The 27092-nt window shown below is 64.7% G+C and overlaps 1 protein-coding gene across 15 annotated transcripts in view; it reads left to right on the top strand.

Moving 5' to 3' along the window:
• Nucleotides 1–25478, top strand: part of MROH1 (maestro heat like repeat family member 1) — a 49090-nt gene extending 23612 nt beyond the window's left edge. For 6 of the 15 annotated variants that reach the window (XM_080582288.1, XM_080582286.1, XM_080582277.1 and 3 more), the window contains 18 exons: nucleotides 419–551; nucleotides 1636–1731; nucleotides 1903–2007; nucleotides 2188–2323; nucleotides 2808–2920; nucleotides 4151–4303; nucleotides 5706–5860; nucleotides 6621–6786; nucleotides 7552–7748; nucleotides 14806–14943; nucleotides 16767–16881; nucleotides 18755–18901; nucleotides 20592–20780; nucleotides 21402–21554; nucleotides 21681–21815; nucleotides 22068–22170; nucleotides 23140–23205; nucleotides 24897–25478. In XM_080582288.1, coding sequence (XP_080438414.1) covers nucleotides 419–551; nucleotides 1636–1731; nucleotides 1903–2007; nucleotides 2188–2323; nucleotides 2808–2920; nucleotides 4151–4303; nucleotides 5706–5860; nucleotides 6621–6786; nucleotides 7552–7748; nucleotides 14806–14943; nucleotides 16767–16881; nucleotides 18755–18901; nucleotides 20592–20780; nucleotides 21402–21554; nucleotides 21681–21815; nucleotides 22068–22170; nucleotides 23140–23205; nucleotides 24897–24982 — 2386 coding nt within the window. In that variant the 3' untranslated portion in view covers nucleotides 24983–25478. Of the gene's footprint in view, nucleotides 1–415; nucleotides 552–1635; nucleotides 1732–1902; nucleotides 2008–2187; nucleotides 2324–2807; nucleotides 2921–4150; nucleotides 4304–5705; nucleotides 5861–6620; nucleotides 6787–7551; nucleotides 7749–14182; nucleotides 14557–14805; nucleotides 14944–16766; nucleotides 16882–18754; nucleotides 18902–20591; nucleotides 20781–21401; nucleotides 21555–21680; nucleotides 21816–22067; nucleotides 22171–23139; nucleotides 23206–24896 lie in introns of those variants that run through there. The other 9 variants (XM_080582284.1, XM_080582287.1, XM_080582285.1 and 6 more) reach the window with 3 other exon arrangements.
• Nucleotides 25479–27092: the final 1614 nt, after the last annotated feature.

The raw sequence follows: 27092 nt of genomic DNA, 5'->3' as shown, positions 1-27092 counted from the left end.
CCTTCCTCGGGGGGAAGCCGGGGCCGTGCTCTCGCCCCGCGCTGCCGTTTGCCCCGTGGGCCCGCTGGCAGAGCTGTGCGCAGGCACGCGGCGCGGTCACGCTCAGCAGCCTGGCTCGCACGGCCGCCGGCTCGCCGCCCTTGGGCTGGGTTCTGCTGGGCTCTGCAGGAAATGTGCTGCAGAGCAGAGCCAAGGGCACCGCGCGCTCGGTTGCGCAAAGCTGACTTCTGCGCCGCGGTTAAAAATACTTGAACGCGTCACAGCCCTGACACAGATACAGAGAGCGCCCTGCCTGCCTCTGGTGCCACCGAGCACGGCACCAGGTCAGCAGGAATCCACGTTAAAATCCCCGTTGCTGCCTTACGCGGGTACAGGCCCCCTGTAATGCTCAGCGCCCCTTCCTTAACCGGCGGAGCAGCGTGCTGGAGCCCCACCTCAGCGACCCCGACCGCACGGAGCTGATCGACACCTGCCTCGCCAGCGTCCTCGCCCTGCCGCCGGACCCCGGGCAGGAGAGGGACGGGATCGGCGGCGATGCCCCGCACAAGGAGGTGCGGGCTGGGCGCGGGGAGCTGCCCCGCTGCCTGAGCCCGGGCACGGAGCTGGTGTGGCAGAGCGGGGTGACGCGGCTTTGTTCGCTCCGAGCGCTGCCCCCCACCACCTTCACGGCCCTGTGCCCCCCCCGGCTGCCCGAGCACCTCCCCGGCTGCAGCGCGGCCGTGGGAAAGGCTGCTTTCAATTCAGCTGGGCACCTCGGGGGAAGCGAGCTGCACCATTTCCTCTGCTCAGTTATCTCCTGAAAAGGCCTGGCCCTTCTGCGCACTGATAGCAAGTGAGAAAATATGTGCTTATCAGCAAGTCCAAATGCTGCTAATAAGAGCATGAAGTCCCTCGAGGAAAAAAATCAAATGATCCTGGAAACCCTGCGGGGTAGAAGGGGCCTTTACATAACCAGCTTTTGAAAGGCTGCAGCTGCTTCTCAGTTGTGGTTGAGTGCTTAATGAATGAAAATAACATGCTGCTAATGAAGTTGTTGCAGCTGCCGGGTGGCTGCAGAGCAGCCCCTGCTCCGCAGGATCGCCTGCTGCTACTGCGGCTCCTCCAAGGTGAGCTGCGGAGCAGGAGCTGGGCTCTGGCTGTCCCCTGCTCGTGTTTGCAGGCACCTGGCTTAAATGTTGACGTTAATAATCCTTTCCTCCTTCCCGTCCACCCCGTGAAGCTTTGTAGTTTTTATTTTTTTGGAGTTTGTCCCAAAATAAGTCCCGGAAGGAAACTATAAGCATCTTCAAAGGGCTCATTCAGCCTGGGCTTGCTGGAATTTATCCCCAGGTGGGAGAAGGACCAAATTCCCTTCTGGAAAGCGTGCTCTGAAGCATCTGTGCTGGTGGGCTCCGCTCTGGCTAGGTGCTGGCACATGGTGCTGATTGCAGCCACGTGGTGCTAACCCAGTGCTTCCAGTTAAGGTGGCTTTGTCAAATTGGGCATCAGTCCCTGCTGCCTTTTCCTCCCAACCCAGAGGTGGCTGCATCTTGGCACCCAGCGCCAGATGCCCAGATCCCTCCTCACGTGCCCAGCCTGGCTCTCTGGGATGGGGCGCGGGGCTCACATAGCCTGTAATCAGCCTTTCCTCCCTAGATACTGTACGGTGACACCCTCAGTGCCCTCAAAGACCTGCTGAAGAGCCTCCTGCAGAGGAACCTGACCCCCCACGGGCTGCAGGACATGTTTGCGGTAGGTGCAGCCTGCAGTCCTCGCTTCTTGGTGTGACGTGGGTCTACCAGCCCCCGTCCTCTAGGTGCTGGGCACGCAGCACGACCGAGTGCCACGGGTGGCTGCGCTGAAATACATCTTGGCTGTGCAATGCAGAGCTCCTGCTCTCCTTTCTGGTGCTTTTCCCCATAGCACTTAGGACCCTGGATCAAGTCTAACAAGGAGCAGGAGCGCCAGCGCGCAGTCGAGGTCAGCGCTGCCCTGCTGGACTTCTACCTGGGCAAACTGAACGTCAGCGTAAGTGGACGCGGTGCTCGAACGTCCGCCTTCCCGCTGCCCCCTGCCTCGCTGGGATCGGGCGTGCGTCCCTCCTGGGGTGGGCGCTGGGCTGTGCTGCAGCGAGGGCGTGCTTGCTGCACCGCTGGCGGCGGCCCCGCGCTCCCCCCCGCCAGCATGGCCGCGGTTGTCTCCCCGCAGACCGTCATCCCCTTCTACAACCTCGGCGTGCTGATCGCGCTCTTCTCCCCGCGCTGCTCCGACTCCCTGGCCAGCGTTCGCCAGCACGCGGTCGACTGCGTCTACTGCCTGCTGTACATCCAGCTGTGCTACGAAGGTGGGCGCGCGGGCGGGGGGTGCGGACCCCGTCCGCTGCGGGGGGACCTGCGGGTGCCGATTGCTGCGGGGCGGCCGGCAGCGGGGCTGGGGGGAGCGTGGGTGAAGGACTCGTGTCTGGGTGTCGAAAGCACTTGGAAACGCCGGAGCGCAGCTGGAGCAGGGTCCTGAGCCTCCCTCAGCCTGGCCTTCCTCCTCTCGCCGGGAGAGGTCAGTCCTCCCCTTGCGGTGCTGCGAGCGCGGCCGCGGAGGGAAAGCAGCGCCCGTGCGGCGCTGGAGGGGCTTGGGCTCGGTCCCCTCGTTGAGGGCAGTGGGTCGCTGCAGGGCAGGCACCTCTGGGCCTTGGCAGCAGCCTCAGATCCTCAGCTCCTCCCTGGAAACTGGGCCAGCTGCAAGCAACACCCAGCGCTCTGCAGCGTTTGGAGGTCCCCTTTGGGTGTGAAGCCTGAGGAAGGCTGCGAACTGAACGCTGCCTCTGAACGCAGGGTTCGCCCGGGATCACACGGATGAGATGGTGGAGGGGCTGAAGGCTCTGAAGAAAGGCCTGGAGGAGCCCGACTTCACCGTCCTCTTCCATACCTGCCACAACATTGCCATGGTAAGGCAGGGCAAAGCCAGCACGGCCCCGGTCCCCGCAGGGTGCTGGAGCTGCAGAAGGCTTTGGGCCAGGCTGGTTCTGAACAGCCACGTGGGGCGAGGGCTGCTGGGGAGCCCCGGCCTCGCCCCAGGAACCAAACCACTTCACTCTTCTCCTGCCCTGCTGCACGGGTCTCCTGGGCAGCCCGGGGGATGCTGAGGGCATCTCGCCCCGTGGGGAAGCTGCCGGTCCCCTCTGGGCCCAAGGGCCCCAACAAGGACATCCATGCAGGTGCTCCGGGGGCGCAGTGCCCCGCTGTGCTGTGGCTCGGTGCATCCGTTCAGAGGCCTGGTGTGCAGCCTGGGCTCTTCAGCCATCGGCACTCCCGGCGCTACCATCGAAAATTCACCTTGTGTAGTTAGTGGAGGTGGTTTCTGTCCTTGTTGTCTACACGCTGATGGGGAGGGACTCTGTCTCAGCCCCATAAGACCTGCACGGGGCCCCAGCGTGCTCCAGGATGGAGACTTGAGCGCATCGTGCTCCTCGTCGGGAGCTGCTGGCTGCAGCACAGCCCTCGAGGCCCCGCCGCTGGTTGTGTCCAGCTGCAGCACGTGGTGGTTCCCGGCGCCTTCCCAGCGTGGTGCTGGTGTTGGTGAAGCAGTGAGGGGCAGCCACTGGTCCACCTGTGGTATGCTCAAACCACTGGGATTTGAACGATGGGGACAGCATCAGGGGCCTGGTGGTGATGGAGGGGTGCGCACCCTGCTCCTGCGAGCTCTCCGGTGGCCCCTTCTGCGCAGATCTCCGCAGGCACTGCTCCAGAAGGGCTTGTAGCTGTAGGGGAGCTGGTAATCCCTTTTTGTCCTGGCGGGGCTGCCATCCCCCAGATGCTGTGGCTCCAGTGATCCGTATTCCTACCAGCCTTGTTACTGATTGTCCCACGCGCAGGTCCGGATGAGACGTGGGGGCCGTCCTCAGGGCAGTGGCTGGAGCAGGGTTACCGGTGTGGTTGGGTTGTCCCAGCCCATTCCAGGGGAGACCCAGGTTGTTGGGGGCAGGCGGCCTCTTGCCTCCAAGGGGGTCTTGTCCTGTCCCTGGCTGGTCCTCCTGCAGGGCTCCGTGCCAAGGAGCAGCCACGCCACCACCCGCAGCAGCACGACCGTCACCCAGGCCCTGCCAGCCTCATCGACGGGCCCGGTCTGCTCCAAGAGCGACAGAACCCCGTCGTTAACTCCGCTCGCCCTCCTCTAGGTGGTCGGGAAGCGTGTCCCTCCGGACCAGCTGATGAGCCTCCTGCTCGCCATGTTCGAGGGGCTGGCAGACCCCGACAAGAACTGCTCCCGAGCAGCCACCGTCATGATCAACTCCCTCCTCAAGGAGCGCGGGAGCGTCCTGCAGGAGAAGGTGAGCTGTGCCCGGCCTCGGGGGCGAATGCAGCCCTGGAGGGGCAGCCCTCGCCGGGTCTTGCTGCCTGGTGTCCTTACCACGTATGCAGCCCTATAACTGTGGCCCCACCTGCAGCCGGACTGCCGGGTGAGGGGCTCTGCTGGTACAGGCGGGGTGCTGCGCTCAGGGGCAGGAGCGTGATGCCCAGCGCGAGGAGGGAGGCCTTTAACGCCCGTCCTAAGGGACTTGCTGTCGACTATTGCTGTTGCATTTCTGGCCAGAGGAGCGCTTGCCCAGAGCTCCTTGGGGCTGTCGCTCCTGACCGTTGCCGTTTCCCCTGGGCACGTGTGCGCGCGCTCTCCTCCCGCGTCCTCACGGGCCGGGGAGGCTGCGGTGCGGTGCGGAGGCGGTGGCTGCTGGCGAGGCCGGCTCCGTTCTGGCTCTCGCTCGAGTTGAGGAGTTCAGAGGAGCTCACTTTACCAGAAGAGCTCAGGCTCCCTGTGAAACCTCTGCAAGCTCTGGGGGAGCCCAGGGTTCCTGGCTGGGAAGCCAGTCTGGATGCTTGCAGGGCTTAGAGGTGCTGGACACAGAAGGCTTTTTTGTCTAATCCACTACCTTTAGGGCTAAGCTCCCCCTTTCTCCTGCGGTAATTGGAAACACCGGGTCTCTAGCCGCTCCTCAGGCTTGCTTTCGCGCTAGAGCTTCTGCTAAAGTCCTGTTCACTACCTATTAGCCTCTCTCCGGCATGGGATTGCTCCAGCTTACATGACTCACCTTTTGGTCAGATCCAGTCCAGCCCAGATCCTGAAACCTGAACTGATGCTAAGCCCCGGAGTCCGTGGGGCAGACCCGCGCGCAGCTGGGGCCGGAGTGCTCTGCTGCTCTGCACTTAATCTCTGGAATTTGCTGCCAGGCCTGGTCTGTGCATGAACTTCCTATTTGTCTTAACGTGCGTTTTACAGCCTGCAGTGAGTGCCGAGGTGTCTCCCTGCGTTCAGCTTGAGTTCCTCGTAGGAACTTGCTCGCTGAGCTCCTCTAACCAGCCGCGGCGAAGCTGGGGTTTAGCACGAGCGCCGGGCCAGAGGGCTGCAGCGCAGGGGCTGGGCGCACCCTTGTTGGGTCTTCCTTGCCCTAAGGGTGCTCGGCAGTGTCACCTGGCTCTGCGTGGCAGGGGGACACCCCCGGGGGATCCTTGGCCTCGCAGAGGTTCTGCATGAGCCCTGTGGGCGGCGAGGCCTCCCCCAGCCCGCAGACTGGCTGCCGTGTCTGGTGGTCTGCCTGCCCCTCGGTCGTGTGCTGAAGCCCTGCTGCGATTGAGGGGAAGGGGAACACATCCCGTCTGCAGGGGTGCCCCGTGGTCACCCCGGGTGCTCGCACCTCCTGGCCCTCAGCTGGACGCTGCTGTCTCCTCCTCCCTCAGGTGCCCGACATCATGAGCATCATCCACAGCAAGCTGCAGGAGGTGGACGAGGAGCACGTCAGGAAGGCGGCCCAGCAGACGGTTTACATCCTGGCCTCCCAGCACAAGAGCGTGGTGGTGTCCAGCCTCCTGGGCAGCGCGCTGCCGTTCGACAGGTACCGCCCGGCTCTGCCGCGGTGGCCCGGCGCCTGCACGTGCTCTCAGTGCCGGGGCTTCGGAGCAGCTTTCACTTAAGCTGCAGCTAATCTTCTGGCTCCTTACCCCAGTAATCAGACCCTGCTGGAATTTCCTTTGTGCGCTCAAGGATCAGCACGTCCACTTGCTGCGGGAGCTGCCTTTCCGAGGGCTTGCTGAGCTTAGAGGCGCGAGCAGCGCGAACGAGCAGAGCTGGCCTCAGAGAGCTGAGCGTGGCTGGGTGCTCGGTGCTGCTGTACAGAGCAGGACACCCCCCCTTGAGCAGAGGCTCTCCTATTCCTCGTTCTATAAGCCCTGCTCCGCACCTACCAGGGCAGGCAGCTTGCAAACCACGTGGGGCGAAGCAGGACCCCTCCAGGTGCCGGTAGTAAGAGAGCCCTGAGGGTTTGGGCTGGGCAAGGCGCAGGAGGCACCGGCCGTGCTTCCCCTGGCTCGCAGCGCCTGGAGCTGCTGGGAGCCACCCACGATGGGTCTCACACCAGGGCTTGCCTCGTTGGCTCGCACCCCCTGGGCTCGCTTTGCCCTGCAGTGAGGTGCTGGCTGCAGGAGGAGCGGAGCCGGGTGGCTCGTGTCCGTGTCCGGCTTTGATACACTCCTTGTCTAGGCATCTGCGCCGTGGGTGACGTGCCCCAGGTGGTGCCGGCGTGGGGAGGGGGCTGGTGCTCGCTGCCCCTCGGTGTGGGGCACCAAAGCAGCACTCCCCTCTCTGCTCTCCTCCAGCCACACGTGTGCCATGTGGAGGTCCCTGGCCGCCGAGCCCACCCTCACCTCGCAGATCCTGGAGCAGCTCCTGGAGAAGGTGAACAGGGACGTCCCGTACAAGGAGAGCAAGTGCTTCCTGCTGGGGAGCGGGTCCGAGCGCATCGCCACGCCGCTGCCCCTGGCCGTAAGTGTCCTGGTGCTGGCCCTGTCCCGTCCCCAGCCCCCTGAGGCTGCCGGTCCCAACACCTGGAATGCTTTTTTCATTTCCTTGGCTCGGGGGGGTTGTGCCAGGCGTGGACTCTGGAAATAACGCATCACTGTGTAATGCCTATTAGAGCTAATCCACAGGCTCGTAAAAAGCCTCTCAGGTGTCCATCCTCAAGGGAGACCACTTTGCATTTTATCCCTTCAGAAAAATAAACCCAGCTTGGCAGCTTTCTAAGCAGTAAAGCAGCTGTGAAAATTTCCTCCTCCTCTGAAGAACCAAATGCAGATGGTACAGGATCGGCTGTGCTGAAAGCAAACATTCCTCCCCTCCCCGCTCTGTTTTTAACACCCCTGTATATTGTGCCGTGTAATTACGGCTTTTTAAATTGGCCGGAATAGGGCTCTGCAAACGCGGCGTGCCTGTTGTCTTCCTGCCCGTAAAACCCAAGCCCTTGGATCTGCTCCACATCCCCAGGTACGGGCTTCAAGCCTCGCCTTCCCCCGCTGGAGACACCCGGGTTTCCAGGGGAGCAGTGCTTCTGACTGCCCCCGCGGCTGGGCTGGAGCCGCGTTTGGGGTGCGGGGAGATGGTGCTGGTGCTCGAAGTCGGTGCTTCGTTAGGCTCGGGGCTGCGGGAGAGGGAAAAAGCCCTCTTGCTGCCTCACCGGGTTATTTACTAACAGATACCAGCGTGGTGTGGGAGATCCCCGCCTAAGCCTCCTCTCCCGCGCTCTCTCTCCAGGCCACATGTGCTCTGTATGAGATCATGTCTGCTCCGGAGTCTGGGGCAGCAGTGCTGGGACTCTACGCGCCGCTGTTTGTGACTCTCCTGCTGCGAGTCAGCTGCACCGTGGGTGTTCAGCTACCGAAGAGCCTGCAGAGCAGGGAGAGGAGGAGCAGCAGCCTCAGCCCGGCCCCCCGGAGCCTCCATCCCTGCAGGTACGGGGCGGAGGGCGGCTCTGCGACCCGCCACGTGCAGCTCGGTGCCCTCGCGGCGCGCGCGGCGTTCCTGCGGGCCGGCGGCTGGGCGGCAGCACGCCGGCCGCAGCGTGCTGGGTACGAAGGCCTGACCTCGGTGCTGTGGTCTGGGTCTGTGCTGTTTGTTTTGCTTCCTCCTGCGGAACAGAATCTCTAAACTGGGAAGCGTTAAACGAGCCGCTCCTGCGGCTGCAGTTAACGACGCGCTCCCTAGCCCCAGCGCCAGGGCCCTGCTGTGCTGGTTTGTGCTGCTGCCCCCGGGGGGCCGGCTCCGCGGGGCTGGGCTGGGCTGGGCATGCCGGAGGGGGCTAATTTCTTCTCGGGTGAGGAGAGGAGCTGGCAAGACCAAAGCTTCTGGCTTCGTCCAGTCGATGGCTGCGGCACGTCTTAGTCATGCCAAATTACTGGCTGCTTGAGCAAACACATCAGGGCCACGCCACCTTCTCGGCGCAGACACGGCCGTGCTGAGCCCAGCGGACGTCTTGTCCTCTGTTGGTGCTTTCAGCCCCCGGTGGCCGAGGAGGAGCCCCAGCAGGGCCAGGGCCGCAGACACGGCGTGTGCCCAGCCCTCCCCTGCACACGGGGCTGCGGTCCTGCCTGGTGCTGGGCTGCGGGTGCCTGGCGGCTGGAGGATGCCACCCACCTGGGGTGGGTGTCTGCAAGGCCGTTCTGTCTCTTCTGAACAAGCATCCTCTGGCTGCTGGCCCCCGCGCCTGGCTGGGGTGAGCGGGGCGCTTCGGGGTGCTGCTGGCTCCCCCTGCTCCGGGGGCTCCTGCCCCAGCCTTGCTCAGGGCCAGCTGGCGCTCTGCTGCGCGCTGGTGTAAGCACAAGGTTTCAGGCTTTGTAAAATTAGTGGGACCAGCCTTTAATGAGCTCTTTACAGCCTGGGATCACGCATGTGCACGTAGGGTGGCAGTGATCCCGGTGGCAGCGGAACTCCTTTTCCCATGCAGAGCTCACGTCAGCACTTGCCGGGTGGCTTGGGCTTCTCTCCTTGGTCTCTGCGTGATCCCAACTTGAGCAAAACCTGGGCAGTTTGGTTTCCTCCAGCCCAGACCGTGCCCAGCGCTGACACTTCATCGTCAGAGGCTGTGTAAGCAGCTCTTGCAGGGTAGCAGAGATACGCTAGTCCCTTCGGCTTCGGATAGCGCTGCACAGGACAGAGCCACGCAGCGTGCCCGCGGGCTGGGTGTCTGCCCGCTGCTGCTGTGCTCTGCGGTGCAGCCACCCTGCCCCAGTGCGTGGGGTCTGGGCCGAGCTCCCCAGGCTTGGCAAACGCCTTCATGTGGCTGCATCGAGCACCGAGCTCAGGGCGGCGGGCGCTGCGCTGCTCTCCGCGGACAGCAGCCGCTCTGTGCTGCGGGGACAGGCAGGGCGTGCTCAGCGGCTGTTTGGAAAAAAAAAAAAAAAAAAGTGGTGCTGTAAAAATGACAAAGCCAGGTGAGAATCACTGCAGCGGTGAGTAATCTGCTGGAGCCAGACCGTCGGGTGCAAACACCAAGGGGTGCCCGTTGGTTTGGAGCAGCGCGTGCTGGCGGATGCACGCAGCCCCGTGCACCCATCCTCTTCGGAAGGGGGAGCCCAGAGGACGTCTGCAGGGGAGGCTTGGCCCTGCCTGCAGAGGAAGAGGTGGACGTGGCACCCCTCTGCCAGGTCCCAGTCCCGTGCCAGCCATTGATCCATGTCTCTGCTGAGCACCGTCAGTTCCTGCTCGTTTCCCGCAGTGCCTTGGCACCGGGAGAGGTGCGAAGTCGTGAAGGCAGAGCCAGCACAGGGCTGCGGGGCTCTCCCCCCCGGGCCGCAGCGTGTCCCGGTCCCTGGCAGGAGGCCGGCTGGACAGGATGGCCCCGGGGGTCCCTTCCAGCTGGGGATGTTCGGTGGTTCTGCGGCTCACCCGTGGGGCTGCCGGGCTCCTGGGTGCGGGGGCAGCGTGAGCCCCATCCCGCTGGGGCAGAGGGTGACGTGCCGGCTCGCCAGCCTCTGCCTGCGCCCTGCCCGGCTCAGCCGTGGTGCTCCTGCCGTGCTGAGCAGTGCCGGGGCTGCTCTGCTCTCCGGTGCCTCTGGGCTGCCGGGGCTGTGCCGGAGCGAGGAGCAGGGCTCGTCTCTGCGGCCCGTGGAGCCGGCATGGATGCGAGTGCGATGCTCGCGCCGCACACGGCCGCTCCCCTGGGGGGGCCTCGTGCAGCGGCTCTGGGGCTGGGCCAGGCACTCGCCCCGGCACTCACCCTGTGTCCCTCCGTGCCGGCTGCCGCTGCGGTTGGTGCCCGAGGCAGCACCGGTGCCCTCAGCATTCGGCCCTGCCTCCGACAGCTCGTGTGCCGTGGCAGCCCCGGCATCGTGGCCCTGGGTGCCCTCATCCTGCTGCAAAGGGTCCGGCTGACGAGTGTTGCGTTGGCTTTAAAGCACATTAAATCTGTGGAGGTGCTGGGGTGAAGGCCGTGAGCGAGGCAGCGGCAGCAGGAGGTGCTGCGGCCTGGCCAGGCCTGCCGTGCCTGCGAGGCCCTCGGTCGGCTCGCTGTCTGAAGGCTCCCCTGCGGGCGGAGGCTGTGCCCTGGTTTTCAGGCTTGGTTTTCTTACAGGCTATTATTAGCCTTGGGGAAAAAAACAAAGCCTGGAGGAGCGTGCAGAGACACCAAACACAGTGGCGGGGAGTTAAAAGGGCTCTGGCATCACTCGCCAGTTCATTTGTCAAGTCCCAACGGCGAAGAGCCGCCGCTTCCTCGCCCCGGGCGCGGCGGCGTGGGCTGTGCTGAGCAATACCCTCCGTCTGCTGGGCACGCGGTGGCGGCCCCGGTTCCATCGCGGAAAGCTCCTGCTCGCTCAGAGGGGGACTTTTCCAGCCCGGAGATGTGATGAGTGGAAACAGGTTGTTATGCTGGATGGCAGGGCTGCTATCTGATTAGCATTTTATTTAGACCACATGTTAGAACAGAATTAAATGAACCTGATGTGTCGGAGGAGCGGGCTGGAGCACGGCTTGCCCCGCCGCCGTTCCTGTGCCCGTGGTGCTGGCAGCTCCCTGCACCCGTGGCACGCGGCCTGTCCCCTCGGGGCGTTTCTGCGGGGGGCTTCACGCAGAGCCCCGGACCCGGGGCGGACACCCCTGCTTCCTCTGTGGCTTTGGGTTGTGCGTCCAGAACTGTCTGTTCTCATCGCGCTCTTCCCCGTTAACGACTCCTGGAAAAGAGGCAGGGGCAGATCCCAGCCAGACCCCGCACCAGAGCCGCGAGCAGGACTTAAGGAAACTTGAAGCAACTGGTTGCCTCCCAGGGAAGGAGGCGTAGGAGCCAGGAACTGCTGCTCTTCCTCCAGAAGTGTCTGGACGACAAGCAGCACTCGGGACGCAGACCAGGACACGCTGAACTATTGCTGCGGCCGCTCCTCCATCGTTCGGGCTGGGCGAGCCCGCGTGCCCCCCGGCCGTGGCTTCAGTTCCTGTCCACGTGCACTCCGCTGATCCCGAGAGCGAGCCTTTGGGGTGCAGGAGCCCCTGGATCCTGCAGTGAGAAAAGCTGATGTGCTGGCAAGGAAACGGGAGGGAGTCAGCGGCTCCTGGGTACCCGTGTCGCAGGCAGCACCGGCACGGGGAGGGGAGAGCCCCCATCGTGTCCCTGCAGCACGCGGGGAGGCAGCCTCCTTCCTCCTCCCCTCCTCTTCCTCCCCCATCTCACCACCGAGCGGGGCAGCCAGCTTGGTCCAGGGCTTGCTGGGCGAAGCGGGGAGGCCGGTGCTGCGGGGAGGCCGGTGCTGCGGGGGTGTCCTGGCCGCTGCCATCGCCGGGGCTCGTCTGAGCGTGGGCGTCCTGGTGACGCTCGCTCTGCTCCATCACTGCCCTGCCACCACGCTGCTGGCACACGGCGTCTGTCCTCGGGAAGGAAAACGGCCCTCGTTGCAGCTCCCCGGCCGGGGCTGGCACAGCTCTGCCCGTGCTGGGTGTCCTGGTGCCGTTTCTCAAGTCTCGGGTGTTGCTGCAGAGCAGCGCTGCCCCGGCTGCCCCCTGTTCCCCAGGGGCATTGCCGGGGGCAGGAGGGTGCTGGCAGCCGCGGGCCCCTTGCAGAAGAGGCTGGGGCCGGGGGCAGGGGCCAGCAGGCTGCTCTCGGGGCCGCGCGGCTGCTGCGTGGGTGCAGGCAGGTAGCTGGGGCCGCGTGTCCATGAAGTCATTGCTGATGGATGGAGGGGGAAGAGGCTTTGTCCAACGCGCAGAAAAAAACGCCGAGATGTGAAATTCCAGCCCCGTCCCAGGAGCTGGTTACAATATCAAAGCAATTTCCTGTCCGCGTTTTGAGTTCTGAGTCTCCATGATACTTAAATGCCAAAGAGAGATGGTAAAGGTGAATATGATAGCTTGGCAGGAAAAGGAGTTTGGAAGACACAGGCTTTTGTTGGAAAGGAAGGAAGTGTCTATAGGACACGGTGGAAAAAGCAAAGCTTGCGAGCGAGCGCTCGGGCCGTCTGTCCCGCAGGAGCCGCCTCGCGCCGCGGTGGCTCGCTGGCCCCGGGCTCCCAGCCCCCGGTGCCGTGAGGCCGAGCCAGGAGCTCGTGGGCAGGCTCGAGGCGAGCGGGGGCTTGGCTGGGTGATGGCCCCCGAGAGCCAGCACCAGGCTGGGGCCGTGCCCTCGCCTCTCAGACCTCACCCGTAGCCACAGAGCTGGCGGGAAGGTCCCCGGCCCTCGCTGGGCTCTGTCCTCTGCCGGAGGCTTTCTTGCTGCTGTTTTCTTGTGCTGCAAGAAAAATCCCACCCTGGCTTTCTTGGGCTAAGCCACAGCTTCACCTGCGCGCACGCGAAGCGCTGAGGCTTGTGCAGGTTTCCTGCCGTGCAGAAACGTGCGCGGTCCCCACGGTGCCCTGCTGGCTGCTGCAGGAGGGTGGTGGTCCTCGTCCCACAGCTGGAGGCGAGGCTCGGGGGCGGGGGGATGCCGACAGCGAGGACAAGGGCCCAGGAGCGGGCCGGGGGCGTAGCAGGGCCTGCTGGCGTGGCCTGATGGATAGGGCCGTGGGGATCGGGTCGGTCTTGTCAGCAGGAGGGGAGGCTGGTTGGGGCCAGGGGTGCTGGATGCTGGTGGTGCTCGGGGACGGTTCCTGCCTGCCCTGGGGGCACTGAGAGCACGGGGCCGGGCAGAGGTACGGGCACAGACCTGCTGAACACCGGCACCAGGTTGTCGCTGCAGCCCGTGCAGCCTCTGCCGGGCCGAGCCTGCTCTGCAGGGCCGTGCTGCTGCGATCGTGGGGGCTGGTGGTGGTCTGGGGGGGGGGGGGGTGGTCCTTGGCACCAGCCGTGGTGGCGGTCCGTGGCTGGTGGTCCCCAGCCGCTGGCTGAGCAGCAGGGTGCTCAGCTGGAGGAACTGACAAGAGTCAGGGTCTCCTGCTCCAAGTGTGTCGGGGTACGTCAGGAGACCTTCCCTCTGCACCACCTCCTGTGCAGCGCAGCAGCCAGGGTTTTAGTCCAGGCTGCTGGGGGGGCTCTTTGGGATCAGGGGCTGCCGCCTCGCGCCGCGGAAGGACCTCGCTGGAGGCCCGTGTGTGTCTTGGAGGCCCGTGCAGCTCGCTTTGGGGTTTCGGCTGCAGCAGGGAGGCGCCGCAGGAGCTGTGCAGGCGGCAGCAGGTCGGGCTGGCTCTGCCTGAACACGGGCTGAAAGCCCCTGAGGTCCGCGTAGCTGGGCTCCCGGGCACTGAAAGCAGGGCTCCTCTGCGTACCGGCAGGCTGGTGTGGACAGATGGCGGGGGATACTCCAGCCTAAGGTTTTATTTAATTAGTAGTTAATTCCTTGTTGTCCAGGAGCCTTCGTGGTGCAGGGATGCTCAGAGCTCGCGGAAGGACTCTGCTCCAGGCAGGGCTTCGCACAGAGCTGAGCGAGCTGGCTCAGTAAGCGATGGTGGTCCTGCTTTTCCGTTTCCATCCCTGCCGGACCCAGCTGCATGTTCCTCCGTGGGCGCCTGTCTCTGGGTTCTCCCGGATGGGTCCTGCGGTGCAGACATCAGGCTTGGGCATCGCCCGCGCCACTGTGAGGGCAGCGTGGGGCCAGGCCGCTTCTGCTGGGGCTCGTGGCGGGTGCTGGGTGGCTGCGGATGGAGAGGTCCTCGTGCTTTGAGCACTGGAAGTGCCTGTGCCGAGGAGCAAAGCAACCCTGCTCTGTGCTCCTGCTTGTCTCCTTTCCTGCTCCTGGTGCGTTGTCCTGGGCAGATGCTCGGCTTTAGCCCTTGGTGACGCTCTGCTCGGCGAATGCATCCTCGAGGCGCTTGTCCCCGGGGAACCCCAGACCTGGCTGCAGGGAAGGGTGCAGGCATGCAGCACAGAGCCACCAAACGCTCCAGGTCTGGCTGTGGTGGGGTGTGTTTTCCGTGCATGCGGTGGGTGAGCGCTTATTTTCCATCATTATTCTCAACTTCGGACACAGGAGAGCAGAGATCGCACGTCCCGCGTTAAGGAAGGCTGGGGTGTCCTGCCGCAGAGCCCCGGGGTGCCCGTGCCCTGCAGCCCTGTCCCTACACGTCCCTGCCCCCCGTCACCGCAGCCCAGCCCGCTCCTTCCAGAAGCCAAACTAGCAGGCGCCCGAGTCGTAAGCCGAAAGACCTTTGTGTTGAGACACCCTTCCTAAATCATGTTTTCTTCGTGTGTGTGGTAAATACATTCCTCTTGCTCATATTGAAGGCTAAGATTTATCCATTACTTATATTTGTTTTGTTTTGACAGGATAATGTATGGTTCCCATATGTTGCTCTGTGCTCGCAGCAAAATAATCCCTACCTATAAAATATTAATGCAAAAAAACCCTCCTTAAAGTAGTTCTGGACTTCTTTACTTTTCAGCCTATTGTCTTGGATCACTTTAATGGCAAATGTCACGGTGCAAATGGAAGTAGCAGTGAGTTATGGGTTTGTCTCGCTCCAGCTGAAGCTCGCTCAGTCCTCGGGTGCCTCCGCACCAGCCCCTGTCCCGGCGCTGCCGCGTGCCGGGCTCGCCCCTCGGGCCGCGGGCGGCTCGTGCCGCGGCGTGACGGCGCGGTGCTTCTCTCCCCAGCTGCGCCGTGGAGACGCTGAAGGTGATGCTGGCCCGGGGCGGCAGCGAGGCGGTCACCAGGGCTGTGGGCAGCGCCGGCGGCTGGGACCTGATGGCGAGTCCAGAGAGGCACCACGACGGCATCGCCGTGCTGGCCGGGTGAGACGCGCCGCTCCCGCTGCTTCTCCTCCGGCACCGGTGGTGGCGTGGCCGCGGGGACCGGGCGTGCTGCGTCCCGGGGCAGCTGCGATGCTTCGCAGCCCGTGCAGGGTCCCGAGGGGTTCCCGGGGGTCAGGGTGGGACCGCCGGTGGGGTGGCCGGGCCCAGGCCCCGCGCGCTGGAAGCAGCCCGGGCAGGGGGTGACTCACTGTCGGCCTCTGTCTCGCCCGACGCCTGGAGGTCAAAGCGGGGGGAAGTGCTCGTTACTGGTGCGATCGGCCCCGGGACTCGCTGCTGGGGGGGCGGGAGCGTGGACGGGCGCCAAGGGCTGAGCAGCGGTGCCGGGAGCGCGGTCAGGCTGGATGCAGCCGATGGCTCAGCTCCCTTTGGGCTGAGCATCCCACGGGTCCTGCTGCCACGTGCCTGCCACCCCGCACTGCCTGGTGCCCATCGCCCCGGCTCGCCAGGAGGAGGCCGGGGCTGGGCAGCAGCGTGTCGGGCTCATCAGCAAAACCCCTGCTGGTCTTGGCCGCTTTCATGAGCTTGTCGAGGCTGTGCCCTTCTAATGAAGGTGTGACGGATACTGAACGGTCTTGGGTGGATTTTTTTTTCTTTTTATTTTGCTGCTGCTGAAATGCCCACGCCGTTCACCAGGTGCTGCAGCAGCACCCAGCCCCTGCAGACGGCTGGCTGCAGGCTGGACGTCCTCTGCCTGCCCTCCCGTGGCTGCTGCGCGGCCCCGTGCCGAGGGCAGTGGGGCCGTGCTGGCACAGGAGCGCCCGCAGGGACGGCCCCGGCCCCGGTCCCGGTCCCGATTGGCGCGGCCTGGTTCAGCTCGGGACTCCGCTGTCCCTCCACCCAGCGCGGTTAATAGCTCTTGGACGGCTGAGGAGGAGACGACCGGTTTGGGATTTTCCAGCGTTCACAAAAATGCTTTATTGAGCCTCCTGAACGCTTGTGTGTCTCATCCCAAACAAAACCCGTCCCTCCTGGCCAAGCTCTGCTGGAGCAGCCGCTGCGGCCGCGGTGCGTGACCCAACGGGGACGTGGAGCTGGGTCCCCCCCGTGGCTCGTCCCCAGGCCAGCCGGTGGCAGGAGGGAGGTGGTGGTGACAGGCTGTGCCGTGCCTGTCCGAGCAAAGCGTGGGCCGAGCTGCGGGCAAGAGATGCTTCGCTGCCCGGTGCGGTTCGGGTTAACGTGTCAGTTACCTTGTGAGCAGCCCCGCGGGGGTGGGATGGAGCAGGGATGGGTGCAGGGCCGGGTTTCAGTGGGGGCAGCATGGGTCACCCTGCCAGCAGCCCCTGGGCACGGACATGAGGATGTGAAACCATTAGGGGTTTGTCCTGGCTGTGTTTGCTGCCGCAGAGCCGCAGGGCACGGGGATGCAGACAGAGGGCGAGGGCTGCCAGGCCCCCCCCGCTGGTCCCCACTTGTGCGGCGCTGCTGGGGCGAGGGGAGCTGCCCGCAGGGCTCGGAGCTGCCCTGGGCTTTGGCTGCCCGTCCTGCTGGCCCCGCAGGAGCTGTTAGCAGGGGCACGTGGTGGCTGCCCGGCTGCTGACGCCCCATGGTGCGGGGCTCGGTGCCAGCGCTTCACCGCGCTCTGCTCGTGGGTCCCTGGGTCTGCGGGCACAGGAACCTGCTCTGAGCACCCCGCGGTTCCTGGCCACCGATGACCCCGGTGCTATAGATCTGGGGGGCTGGTTTGTTCCCAGCGCTGCGTTCCCTTCCTCTCGCTGCCGAGTTTTGCACTGTGGGTTCACGAGGGCTGAGCCCGTCCCCGCAGAGCGTCCCGGTGTGGGTGACGTGGCCCCTTCTGTCCGCAGCGCCATGGCACGCCACGCCGGGCCCAGGCTGCCCCTGATAGTGAAGAACCTCGTCCCGACGCTGAGCAGCGTGTTCGACAGCCAGAGGATCACCACCACGGCCTTCTTCGCCGAGGTGAGGAGGGGAGGTGGCTGCTCCTGTCTGTCCGTCTGCCCGTCCGTGCCCGGCTCTGGGCAGGAGGCAGCGGGGACGAGGGTTGCCCTGCAGCGGGGCCGTGCCTCCGTGCTCGCGGCACGGCGCAGCCGCGGGCTGTCCTCCTCGGCTTCCCGACCCTCTGGCAGAGGGGATGGCAGAGAAGTGCGTGCAGGAGTCCAACTCTTAACGCATCACTGCAGTGAGCCAGCAAGCCATAACTCCCTCCTTACGTACCACCTTAAGGAATGAGGTGACTCAAGTCCTTTCCTCTGGCGCAGGGCAGCGCGGCCAGCAGACGGTAACACTAGCTGCGCGTACATACCACCTTAAAGCCCTGGGCCGCTCGAGGAGTGTTTGTTACATAAAGGAGCACCTTATGCCAACAATGCAGAACTATATCCCTGCTTATAAACCACCTTTTAAATTCTCAGCTGCTTAAGCAGCCTGGGATTAAGGCACTGTTTTTATTTTCTGTTTGGCTGGGGGAGCTGACGGCCCTGCTCTTGGATCCCGTCCCAGAATCTGCTTTAGTTTTGGAGTGTGGTTGGCTCTCTGCATCCTTAAAGGGTTTAAAATAGCAGTTTTGCCTCACCATGGAGCTGGAGGGGAAGGAAGCAAATGCCTGTGTCTCCCTCTCTCAAAACTGATGAGGTGAGAGCTCAGTCCCTTTTCTCGCAGCCGTGCCAGTGACGGAGATGACAGAGTGGAAGCGAGGAGGGGAACGGCCACGGGGCTGTGGCAGTGGGGACCGGCGGCACCGGGCAGCGCAGGGCCAGCACGCTGCAGCCGCTGTGCCTTCAGCCCTCTGTGCCTTCAGCCTCTCCGCAGGCGCTGGGCAGAGGTGCGGAGCGCTGCCCTGGGATGCCCTGGGTTAAGGGGCTGGATGAGGGGCTCCGTGCCAGCCCCGAGGGCGGCTCTGGGGTGCTGGCAGCCCCTCGCTTGCAGCCACCAGCTCTCCCACGTCAGGCTGCGGGTGCTGCGCCTGGGGTCCCCGGGGCTCCCAGCATCTCCCCGCAGGTTGCTGAAGCCCAGCACCAGGCTGGAGCAGCCCCTGGGAGCCCCTGCTAAAGGCAGCGCGGCCGCCTCGCAGGTCGTTAACCCCAGCGTGCCCCTCCTGCGCTGGGCTGGCGCCGACCCTGCCGCTGCAGGCAATTAACGGCCTCCCCAATTAATGGCCTCCCCAGTTAACGGCCTCCCCGGCTCGCTGGGGACGAGCCCCGTGCTGTTCCCTGGAGCCCGTCCATGTCCACGCATGGCTCTCCCTGCAGCCCCAGGGATGGGGTCAGGGGGAGAGCAGCCCCATCGGCTCCATCCAGCCGGGGGTCCCGAACCACCCCCCAGCTCCATGCCTCTGAGCGCTCCCGGGGCTCGGCACGGCTCGCCAGGAGCTCTGGCGCTGGGGACGCTCCCGGTGCCGTGCTGCTCGGCTGCTGCGCAGCCTGGCGGGACGTGCTTCAGCCCTTGGGCCCTGCAGGGAGCCCGAGCTCTTCCCCGCTGCCCTCAGCTCACCCCGGAGGTGGTCTTGCACCTCGGTCCTGCTCCGGGGGGACTCAGTTGGGTCCCTTCTGACTGTCCTGCGTCATCCGTCCCTGGGGTCCTTGACTTACGTGTTACAAATCACTGCAGGTTCCCCAGATCTGAGCACCTGTGTAGGGGCGTGAGGGCTGCCCCAGATGTACGTCTGGATGACCTGAGCGTAGAGTTAGGGTCTGAGAGAACTGGGGACAAACCAAGTCTGCCTTGGGCTCTTTCCCAGAGTAATGGGATAGGAGCACCTGAATCAGAGGCATCAGCTCCCTTGTGGTTTGAGGGGTTACTGTCCTGTCACTGCTGATGCTCTCTCCTGCTTCAGCTCCTTAATAGCAACGTGGTGAATGACCTGATGCTGCTGGAGACCGTGATGGATAACATGACGGGGAGGCAGAAGGACCCCTGCATGCTGGTGCGGATGCTGGCTCTCCGGGGGCTGGGCAACATCTCCTCGGGGTCGCCAGAAAAGGTGAGAGCAAACTCCGTGGCACGCCGCCTGAGAGCCCTTCTGGGGCAGGCTCCCAGCTGCTCTGAGAGATGTCTGTAAAAGCCTGGTTTGGAGGAGCCGTGGGGGGACCGGCTGGCCCGAGCAGGGGTCGTGCTGTGGGGCCGCCCCCAGCAGCAGCAGCAGCAGCAGCATCGCGCCTGCGGGAGACGTGTCGGCCCGTTGCCCTTTCTGCTTCCTGCTGCTCTGGTGTCTTTACCAGCTGATAAATGGATCCTTAAATACAGTTATCTCCTGTCCCGACGGTGGGATTCAGGCAGGCCAGAATTAGTTTTCCAGATCTCCGAAGTGCTGCGGTCGGGGCAGCTCATGCCGGAGGTGCGTCCGCTGGAGTGCAGGGACGGGATGCTCCGTGTCCACTGCTTTTTGCTGGGGACCTGCAGTCACGGCTCCGTCCCACGAGGTTCCAGGTTCAACCCTGTCTGGGACGTGGCTGCTTGACCCCGTTCCTGCCCGGCAGGCGTGGGATTGCTGCAGTGTGTCCTGCACCAGGCTGCCCACGCTCTGCCTACCTGGTCCCAGCAGCAGCAGCATGGGGCTTGGCGGGCGTCTGCTCCGTGCTGTGCCAAACCCTGGGCAGGGGTCGTGGGCGGGCCAGCCCTGGGCACACAAATACACCACTGTGAGCTGCCACTAAAATATAAGCAGCTGCTAAAAATACCGTTCTGCTGGCGTAGCCTGGGCAGAGCTGCTGATAGCGCCCGATGCTCTGCTCTGCGTGAGCCGCAGCGCTGCTGTGGGCAGCAGCTGGGGAAGCAGGAAGGCTGCTGTGAGGGCTGCAGAGAGCCTCATACAACGCGGGCAGGAGCAGTGATGGTCTGTTGCTGGCTTCCCTGCTGCATCCAGCAGGAGCAGAGCTCAGTGCATCTGGGTTTCCCACGTGCCAGGGCCGGGAGAGCTGCCCCCGTGTCACTAGGGCAGTGCCTCCCGAATCTGCAATCAGCTGGGAGCAGGGTGGCTGCGTTTAACGTTAGTGCTGCAGTTGCTCCTTCCCTTACCTGCTAGGGCGACCTGGAGCAACGCCGCCCTGGCGTGGCTGGTGGGCTCAGGGCACGGCAGTCCCTTCCCGCACGTCCCCGTGGTGCAGGCTCGCGATGCGATGTTCGTTCCCAGCCGTGCTCCGTGAGCTGCACTGGACGGCACGGCCTGATTTGCAAAGCCGAGCGCTCAGAATTAAGCGATGGCAGACTTGATGTGGCTTGTGCAAACTTAATTTCCCCCTTTGCTGCTTGTGCACCGGCTCTAATTACGCAGCGAAATGCTGCGCCGATCGCTCCAGCGGGAGGAGAAGCGGTGCCTGCGGTGAGCAGTTGCCGCGTGCAGTGACTGGCCTGTGCCGAAGATGCATTGCGCTCAGCAGCTGTAATTTAATTTAATTCCAGCTCCTTCTCTCTGGAAGCAAGGGTGAGGCAGGAGCTCGCTGCAGGGCACCGCGCAGTGATCAGGTCACTGACTTCTGGGGACGCTGCACTTGGCTCGTCCTGCTTTAAGAAATGACCCTGAGTTAGCAGGCCGGGTCCCCCGCCTGGTGCTGGTGCCATGGCACAACCTAGGCATGACAGAGCCCGTCCCGGCCCCTGGGGATGGCCGAGCAGGGCCGGGTCCCTGCCAGGCTGCCCCACAGCAAACGCTCCTCTCATCGCTGCCCTTGCAGGTACGGAAGCACGGGGCCAAGCTGCTGGCGTCCATGGTCAACGGCATGGACGACAAAGACGACCCCCACAACCTGGTTGCGCTCGAGGCCATGTCCAGTCTCTCCAAGCTCCTGGATCACTTGGAGGAGAGAGACATCCAGTCCATGCTCCTCCACATCGCCATCAGGATCCGACCCTTCTTCGACAGCGTAAGGGAGCCTGGGGGACAGAGCTTGTGCCTTTGTCATGTCTAAAGCAGCTTGTCCGATGAGCCAGGGCCCGCTTGACAGATGGGTTCCCCAGTGAGCAGCAGGGTCCAGGCTGTGCTCCGTGGGTGCTGGGGGACAGGGAGGGGGCCAGGTCTCTGCAGGCATCTGTCCCGCGATGTTCCGCTGCTCTCTGCGTCCCCCAAACCCCTCCAGCATCACCGCCAGCTCCGCCACGGCACGGAGCAAGCCGAGTGCAGGATCCTGCCCCCTGCTGCTCCGGTGCCACCCTCGGGGAGCACCCCAGCCCCTGCAGCACCGCACTCCGGCTGCGGGGGCTCCTGTGGCTCTCCCCAGCCTGAGCAAAACCGCAGCCAGGCGTTACCCAGCCCCTGTCCCGGCTGTGCACCCCCCCAGGCAGGCAGAGCTGGAAGTGGCACGGAGACCCCATCCCTGAGTGGGCTCAGTGCCCCCCGGGTGTCCCCTGCTGTGGGGCTCCGCTGCAGGCAGTGGTTGGAATTGGGGATATAGGGGCCGGGGGCTGTGCCGTTGGGGAGTCAGAGGGAAGGGGTGAATTCACACCCCAATGGAGTTCCCTGAGCCCTGCTCGTCCCCTGCCTGCAGGAGCAGCCCGGCCTCCGCCAGTCGTCCATCGTGCTCTTCGGCAACCTGACCAAGTTCAGCGAAGACGACTGCGAGGCTTTCTTCGAGCAGATCCTGAACGGGCTGGTAACGCTGCTGCTGCACCTCCAGGACCCCAAGCCTGAGGTTGTCAAGGTGAGTGCCCCGCTGCCCGCCAGCGGGCACCAGGGAGCCCCCCCAGCGTGGGGTACCAGCCTGGGGAGGCCACGAGGCGCTGAGCCCCCCGGCACACGCTGCAGCCTCCCCCTGTCTATGCCGCAGGCCTGCAAGTTTGCTCTGCGCATGTGCGGCCCCAACATGGGCTGCGAGGGGCTCTGCGACATGTTCCTGAACCACCTGCGGGAGGACAGGAGCCTGCACTACGGGGAGTTCATGAACAACGTCTGCAAGCACCTGGTGAGCGCAGCCAGAGCCCGCGGGGCCGGCGCCGGTGCTGCCCGTGGGGCTCGTGCTGGGGCTGCCGAGTAGGATCCTCGGGGTCCTGCCCAGTGCCCCTGTGTCCTTACGGGGACGTTCCCCCTCCCAGCCCAGTGTCCTGGGTGATGCTCAGCCTACCCAGCACCTCTGGGCTTCCAGGAGATGGTGCCAGTGCTGCAGGCAGCCGGCCTCGTGCCCTGCGTGACTCCTCTCCTGCCGCTTCTCCCCCAGATGCAGAGCTACCCGGAGATGCTGAATCGCCTGATTTTAACCAACCTGTTCTACTTCAAGAGCAACTGGGTGGACATCAGAGCAGCTGCGCCTATGTTCATTGGTAAGTCCTGCTCCCAAGCCTCTTGGGTGCAGTGTGGGTCTCCTCTTCCTAAAGGCTGGACGTGGCCGTTGGGGGTGTCCTGGGGAGGCGTTTGGTGGCCGCTCCGCAGGGTGCGCAGCATCTGCCGTGAAAGCCCGTGGCCAGGGCACACCGTGGGTTGGGTGAGCACACACCGGAGGCAGCTCCTGAGCAGACCCCGTCCTGCAGCAGCAGTGGCCTGCCTGAGGGCTGCACAGACCTGTGCTGGACCTAGACCAGCTCATCCCATCATTGTAAAGATTTCCAGACTCAGCTTGCAGCATGCGGATGAGGTTACGGTGAGGTGAGCAGTGCGTGTCACTGCTTTATCGGCCAGAAGTGCTGCCTCAGCCCCGTGCTGTCAGCTCGGAGCAGTTCTGTGGTTGCGGCTGAGCCGTGTAACAGGGCAGGTGGTTCAAGCAGGAGTCATCCAGCAGTGCTGCTCCGCGCCCCGACCCTGGTTTTGGTGCTGCCCCTGGTAAAGCGGGAGCTGTGGTTGCATCCCAGCACCGAGGGACATCTGGGGCTGCTCCCGAGGCTTCACATCTCTCTCTGGAGCTCTCAACTCCTTTTTGAGGATATGGGTAGCAGCCAGCCTTGCTCTTACCCATGTAATACCGCAAGTGGTGTGAGGTTGTGCTGCTTTCAGTGGAGACCTCGGCTGCGCTGCAGGCAGACGTGCCCAGAAATGATTTAAGTGAGCTACGGGAGCTGCAGGAGGCAGAGGTGCTGGTGGGAGCCTCCTTAGGGCACAGGCTAGCTGGGGCGGTGTGCGCACAACGGATATGTGGCCCCCATGAGCCCTTGTTGCTGGCTCTGCCTGACTGCACAACGTGCGGCCAGCAGGGACGAGTGACCCGGCGCCCTGCGAGCCTCTGTGACCTCCTTCATCGGTCCTGGGGGTTCCCAGCGGGGTCCAGACCAAGCCCTGACACTGAGCTTCTTCCTCAGGCTTCCTCGTGCTGCACGTGGACGAAGACCACTGCCAGCAAGTGGACCTGGACCAGCTCATCTCGGGTGAGTCGGTGCCCGCGGCTTGCACTGCCGGGGAGCAGGGGCTGGGGCTTGGAGCCGGAGCCCAGCCCCATGAGTTCGGGCTCCGCAGCGTGGGGCCGCACCGTGCCCCAGGCTCCTGCTCCACTCTCGGGTGACGGGGCCGTGGCACGGGCAGCACCGAGGGATCCCTGGGAACAGCAGCTCGGGGCCTTGAGGCCGTCACAGAGGGACGGGGTTGCGGTGGGACCCTGCTCCCTCCCAGATGTGCTGGGATCCAGCACTGCCTGCAGCCAGTGCCTGGGCGCATCCCTGGGTGTGCAGGGGGACTCGTGGGGGCACAGGAACGGAGCTGCGGCCAGGATGAGCCCAGCACCTGCAGGCACAGGGGACCAGGGCTGGCAAGTGAAGGCGCTGCCACAGGCCAAGCTGTTGGCACGGGGATGCTGCAGCAGGAGCAGTTTGCAGGCTGCGGGCCGCGGGGTGAGCGGGTCCCGGGGCCGAGGCTGCAGCCCCTGAGCCCCGACCCCACAGCACGGCCCCGGTGCTGGCCGGGCACCGGCCCCGGGCACCGCCTGCGGCTCGCGTGGCATTTGCAGCGGCTTAGCGTAAGCAGGAGGGGACTTGCAGCGTTTGTTTGCAATGTGTTAACTGTTAAAAGGCAGAGCTGAGGCTCGTTACGAAGGGCTAATAAAAAGTCAAATTGAAGCTGGTGGCATTTTGGAGCAGAGTTAAGTAATTTTCCTGGATTTCAGGGATTTTTTCCCTGTCACTAGTGACCTCATAGTATATAGTAATGCATGGAAACTTTTGGATTGTTCCAAGAGAGCTTAAAAAACACTAAAAAAGGAAAAACTATCTTTCCGTTGGCTCCCTGAGCCCTTCCAGAAGAAAGAGGCCTGTCTGTTTGAAACAAGTGAAAGATAATCTGCGTGTGTGTGAGTAATAGCTGGAGTGAGCAGGCCTGGCTTGGGTTGCGCGAGCTTCCCGTATTGAGTGGATTAGTCGAGCGGGGTCCGGGGAGGGCTTCGGGCTCTCAGATTTACAGCCCGCCCCGGGGCACCCCCGCGGCCGGGCCGGCGAGGCAGGAGGATGCCGCGAGCAGGAAGCGAGCTGGCACATAAATCAGGGGAGCCTCGCTCGCCGCGGGAGCGGGGGGATTTGGAGGGAGGCGAGGGCTCTCCTGCGCCGGGTAAACAAGCTACTGGAAAAATATTATTATACTTTTACTGCTAGGAAAAACTACCTGGATTGTTTTCTTACTACCGGGAGCTGTTCCAGGCATTAGGAAATCGTGCTGATAGGGGAGGCTTGGCCCGGCGAGCGTCTGCACAGCCGCGCGGACCCGCGGAGGCTCGGCACCTGGCTCCAGCCCCAGACCCCCGTGCTGGGGCCCTTCCCCTCCCCGGGGTGCTGCAGGAGGGGCCCCCGGGTCGAGCCCTGACCCCGCGCCCCAGGGCAGGGCCAGGTCTCAGTGCTGTGGGCTCCTGGAGGGGGTCCCAAGAGGATTTAGGGTGCCTCTGCTTCCCCGGGCATGTGTGAGCTGGGGAAGGGGCTGGTGGGGAGCCTCTGGGGCCTGAGCAGGATTTCACCCTCCCTGTGCCCTGGAGGAAAGCCAGGCTGTGGCTTCGCCCCAGGCACGGTCCCAGCCTGGGGCCAGGGTGAGCGGCCGTGCCCCCGCAGCCCCCAGCATGTCCGTGCTCTGCTCCTTCCAGCCCTCAACCTGCTCCTGAAGGACCCCGTCCCCGCCGTCCGCATGAAGGTGGCAGAGACGCTGGGCCGCCTCGTCAGGATCCTGTGAGCCCCGGCTCCACCGCAGCAATAGTTGGGCGCGCTCCTCGCCACGGGCACTGCCACGTCTTCCCGCATCGAGCACGCGCCCGGGGCCCTGCTCGCCCTCCTTCGCGGCAGCTCCATCGTCTTCCTCCGCTCTCCGCAGCCCCCGGGAGCCCGCCTGGCCCAGTGCCTCCACCACTCCCCCTCAGGGCCTGGCTCAGCCGTGGCCCCGCAGCACCCAAAGGACACGAGGGACGAGGCTCCGGGGCAGGGGCCCTGGGTGGCAGCTCCCGGAGGGAAGGGGCCGCAGGCAGGCAGCGTCCCCCAGCCTCCCCGGCTCCCCCTGCAGCTTCTGCGCAGCCAGGACAGAGCCCGAGCCCTCCGCTGCCTCCCCCTCGTCCCTCCCTGCTGCTCCCCGATGCTGTACGCAGGGCCCCCGGGGCCCCGGTCGATGAATGTCACTGTCCTCTCAACACTCGTGTACATAAACTTATTTTTAAATAAAGCTCTTCGCTCCTCAAGGCCCGGTGCTGTGGGAGTCGTTGCGGGGTGAAGGTTGGTCCAGCTGCCCCCTGCTGCTGCCTGGTTCGTTTGTGGGGACGTTAATGAGATCGGAGGGCTGGGGTCTGGGTCGGAGCCCCGTGGATAACGCCTTACAGAGTGTGCTCGAGCCCTGTCCTCGTGGCAGCCTTCCCCCTGAGCACCCAGAAGTGCCACTTGCGCTGTGTGCCCAGCAGGGCTGTCAGCACCAGTGTCAGCCCTGCTGTCAGTAGGGCTCAGAGTGAACAAGCCAGGGCTAGGAAGGGCTGCTGGGAGAGAGGCAGCGGTGCTTCGGGCCCTGCACAGCAGGGTTGGGGTAGAGCCTGCCTGGGCCTTGTTTGTGGGGCCCTTTCTGCGTACTCTGGGCCTGGCAGGGCTCAGCAGCACTTAGGTGTTTGCTGCGTGTGTGCATGTGACGGCACCTTTCCCTGGCCCGCCTGCCACCCCCCCCCCCCCCCCCACTTCCTGAGCCCCCTCTTCGCCTCCTCTTCCCCTTGGGCTTTGCATGGAGAGGCTGTGCCAGCCTTTTTGGGGGACAGGGGCCCATCCTTTTTCCACTTGTTCCTGCTCTAGTCCCAGCCCTGCCTTGCTTGGCTCTGGCTGTGGCAGGGGAGACATTGGGGGGGGTGGGTCCCCTTGCAGGGGCTGTGCTGTGCCTGGGGGCAGCCCAGGAGAAGGAGCAGGGGCTGTGGGGCTCTGCCCTCGCCCAGACACGGGTGTGTGGTGGCTCCAGCCACGCTGAGACACCCAGGCCCCTGGGATGGGACGAGGTGGCAGCAACAGCACCCCAAAAGCACCAACTTTGTGCTCAGGGATGGCTGCAGTGCTGGGGCTCCCTGGGGGGGGGGGGGGGGGCTGTGATCCCCCTGCAGGGTCCAGGGTCAGGCTCCAGGCTCACTGCGTTGGCCCCAGGATCCTTGCATCAAGCTCGGTGCCGGCTCCAGCCCAGGGCCCCTCTCTGCGACAAGCCCAGGTGCTGTGGGTCCCTGCTGCAGGGGTCCCGGGGGCCATGCAGGCAGCCCCCCCCCCCCCTCCTCGCCCCGGCAGCGTGGGCCGTGGAGGTTCCCGTCCGGTTTCCCCGGCCCCGCACGGCGGGGAGGGCCGGCGGCCGTGGCCGTCCTGGCCCAGGGCCAGCGCTGAGCTCATGCACGGGATGAGCTCACGGTGGCTGCGGGACCGCAGGGTGCAGAGGGCAGCACGTGGGGGGCTCCTCCGCCGGGACTGCGGGGGGGGAGCCCCCAGGGTGGGGTGGGGTATGGGGGGGCCCTGTGGGGGCTGGCTGCTCGCCGTGTCCCTGCTCTGTGTGTGGGGCTGCTCTGGCTGCTGCGCTGTGGGGCGAAGGGAGTCGGGGGGCACAACGCCACCTCTGGTGCGTGGCCCCAGCCCTGCTGCAGCCCAGGTGCTGCCGGGTCCCCGGGGACTGCGCGGGGTGGGAGCAGGATGGGGCCCTGAGGCCAGGCCAGGCGCTGCTGGCAGTGCAGAAGTGAGGTGGCGTGCGGCGTCTCCCCCCCTTCCCCAGCCAAACCTGACCCTGGTGGGGTGGTGGGGGCTGGGGCTGCGGGAGGGGGCAGGGGTGTGTGTGTGTGGGGGGGGTG

This window comes from Anser brachyrhynchus, assembly GCF_964034855.1.
Source record: "Anser brachyrhynchus genome assembly, chromosome: 2".
In the NCBI taxonomy this organism is placed as follows: Eukaryota; Metazoa; Chordata; class Aves; order Anseriformes; family Anatidae; genus Anser; species Anser brachyrhynchus.
This window is presented reverse-complemented; position numbering and strand designations above follow the sequence as displayed.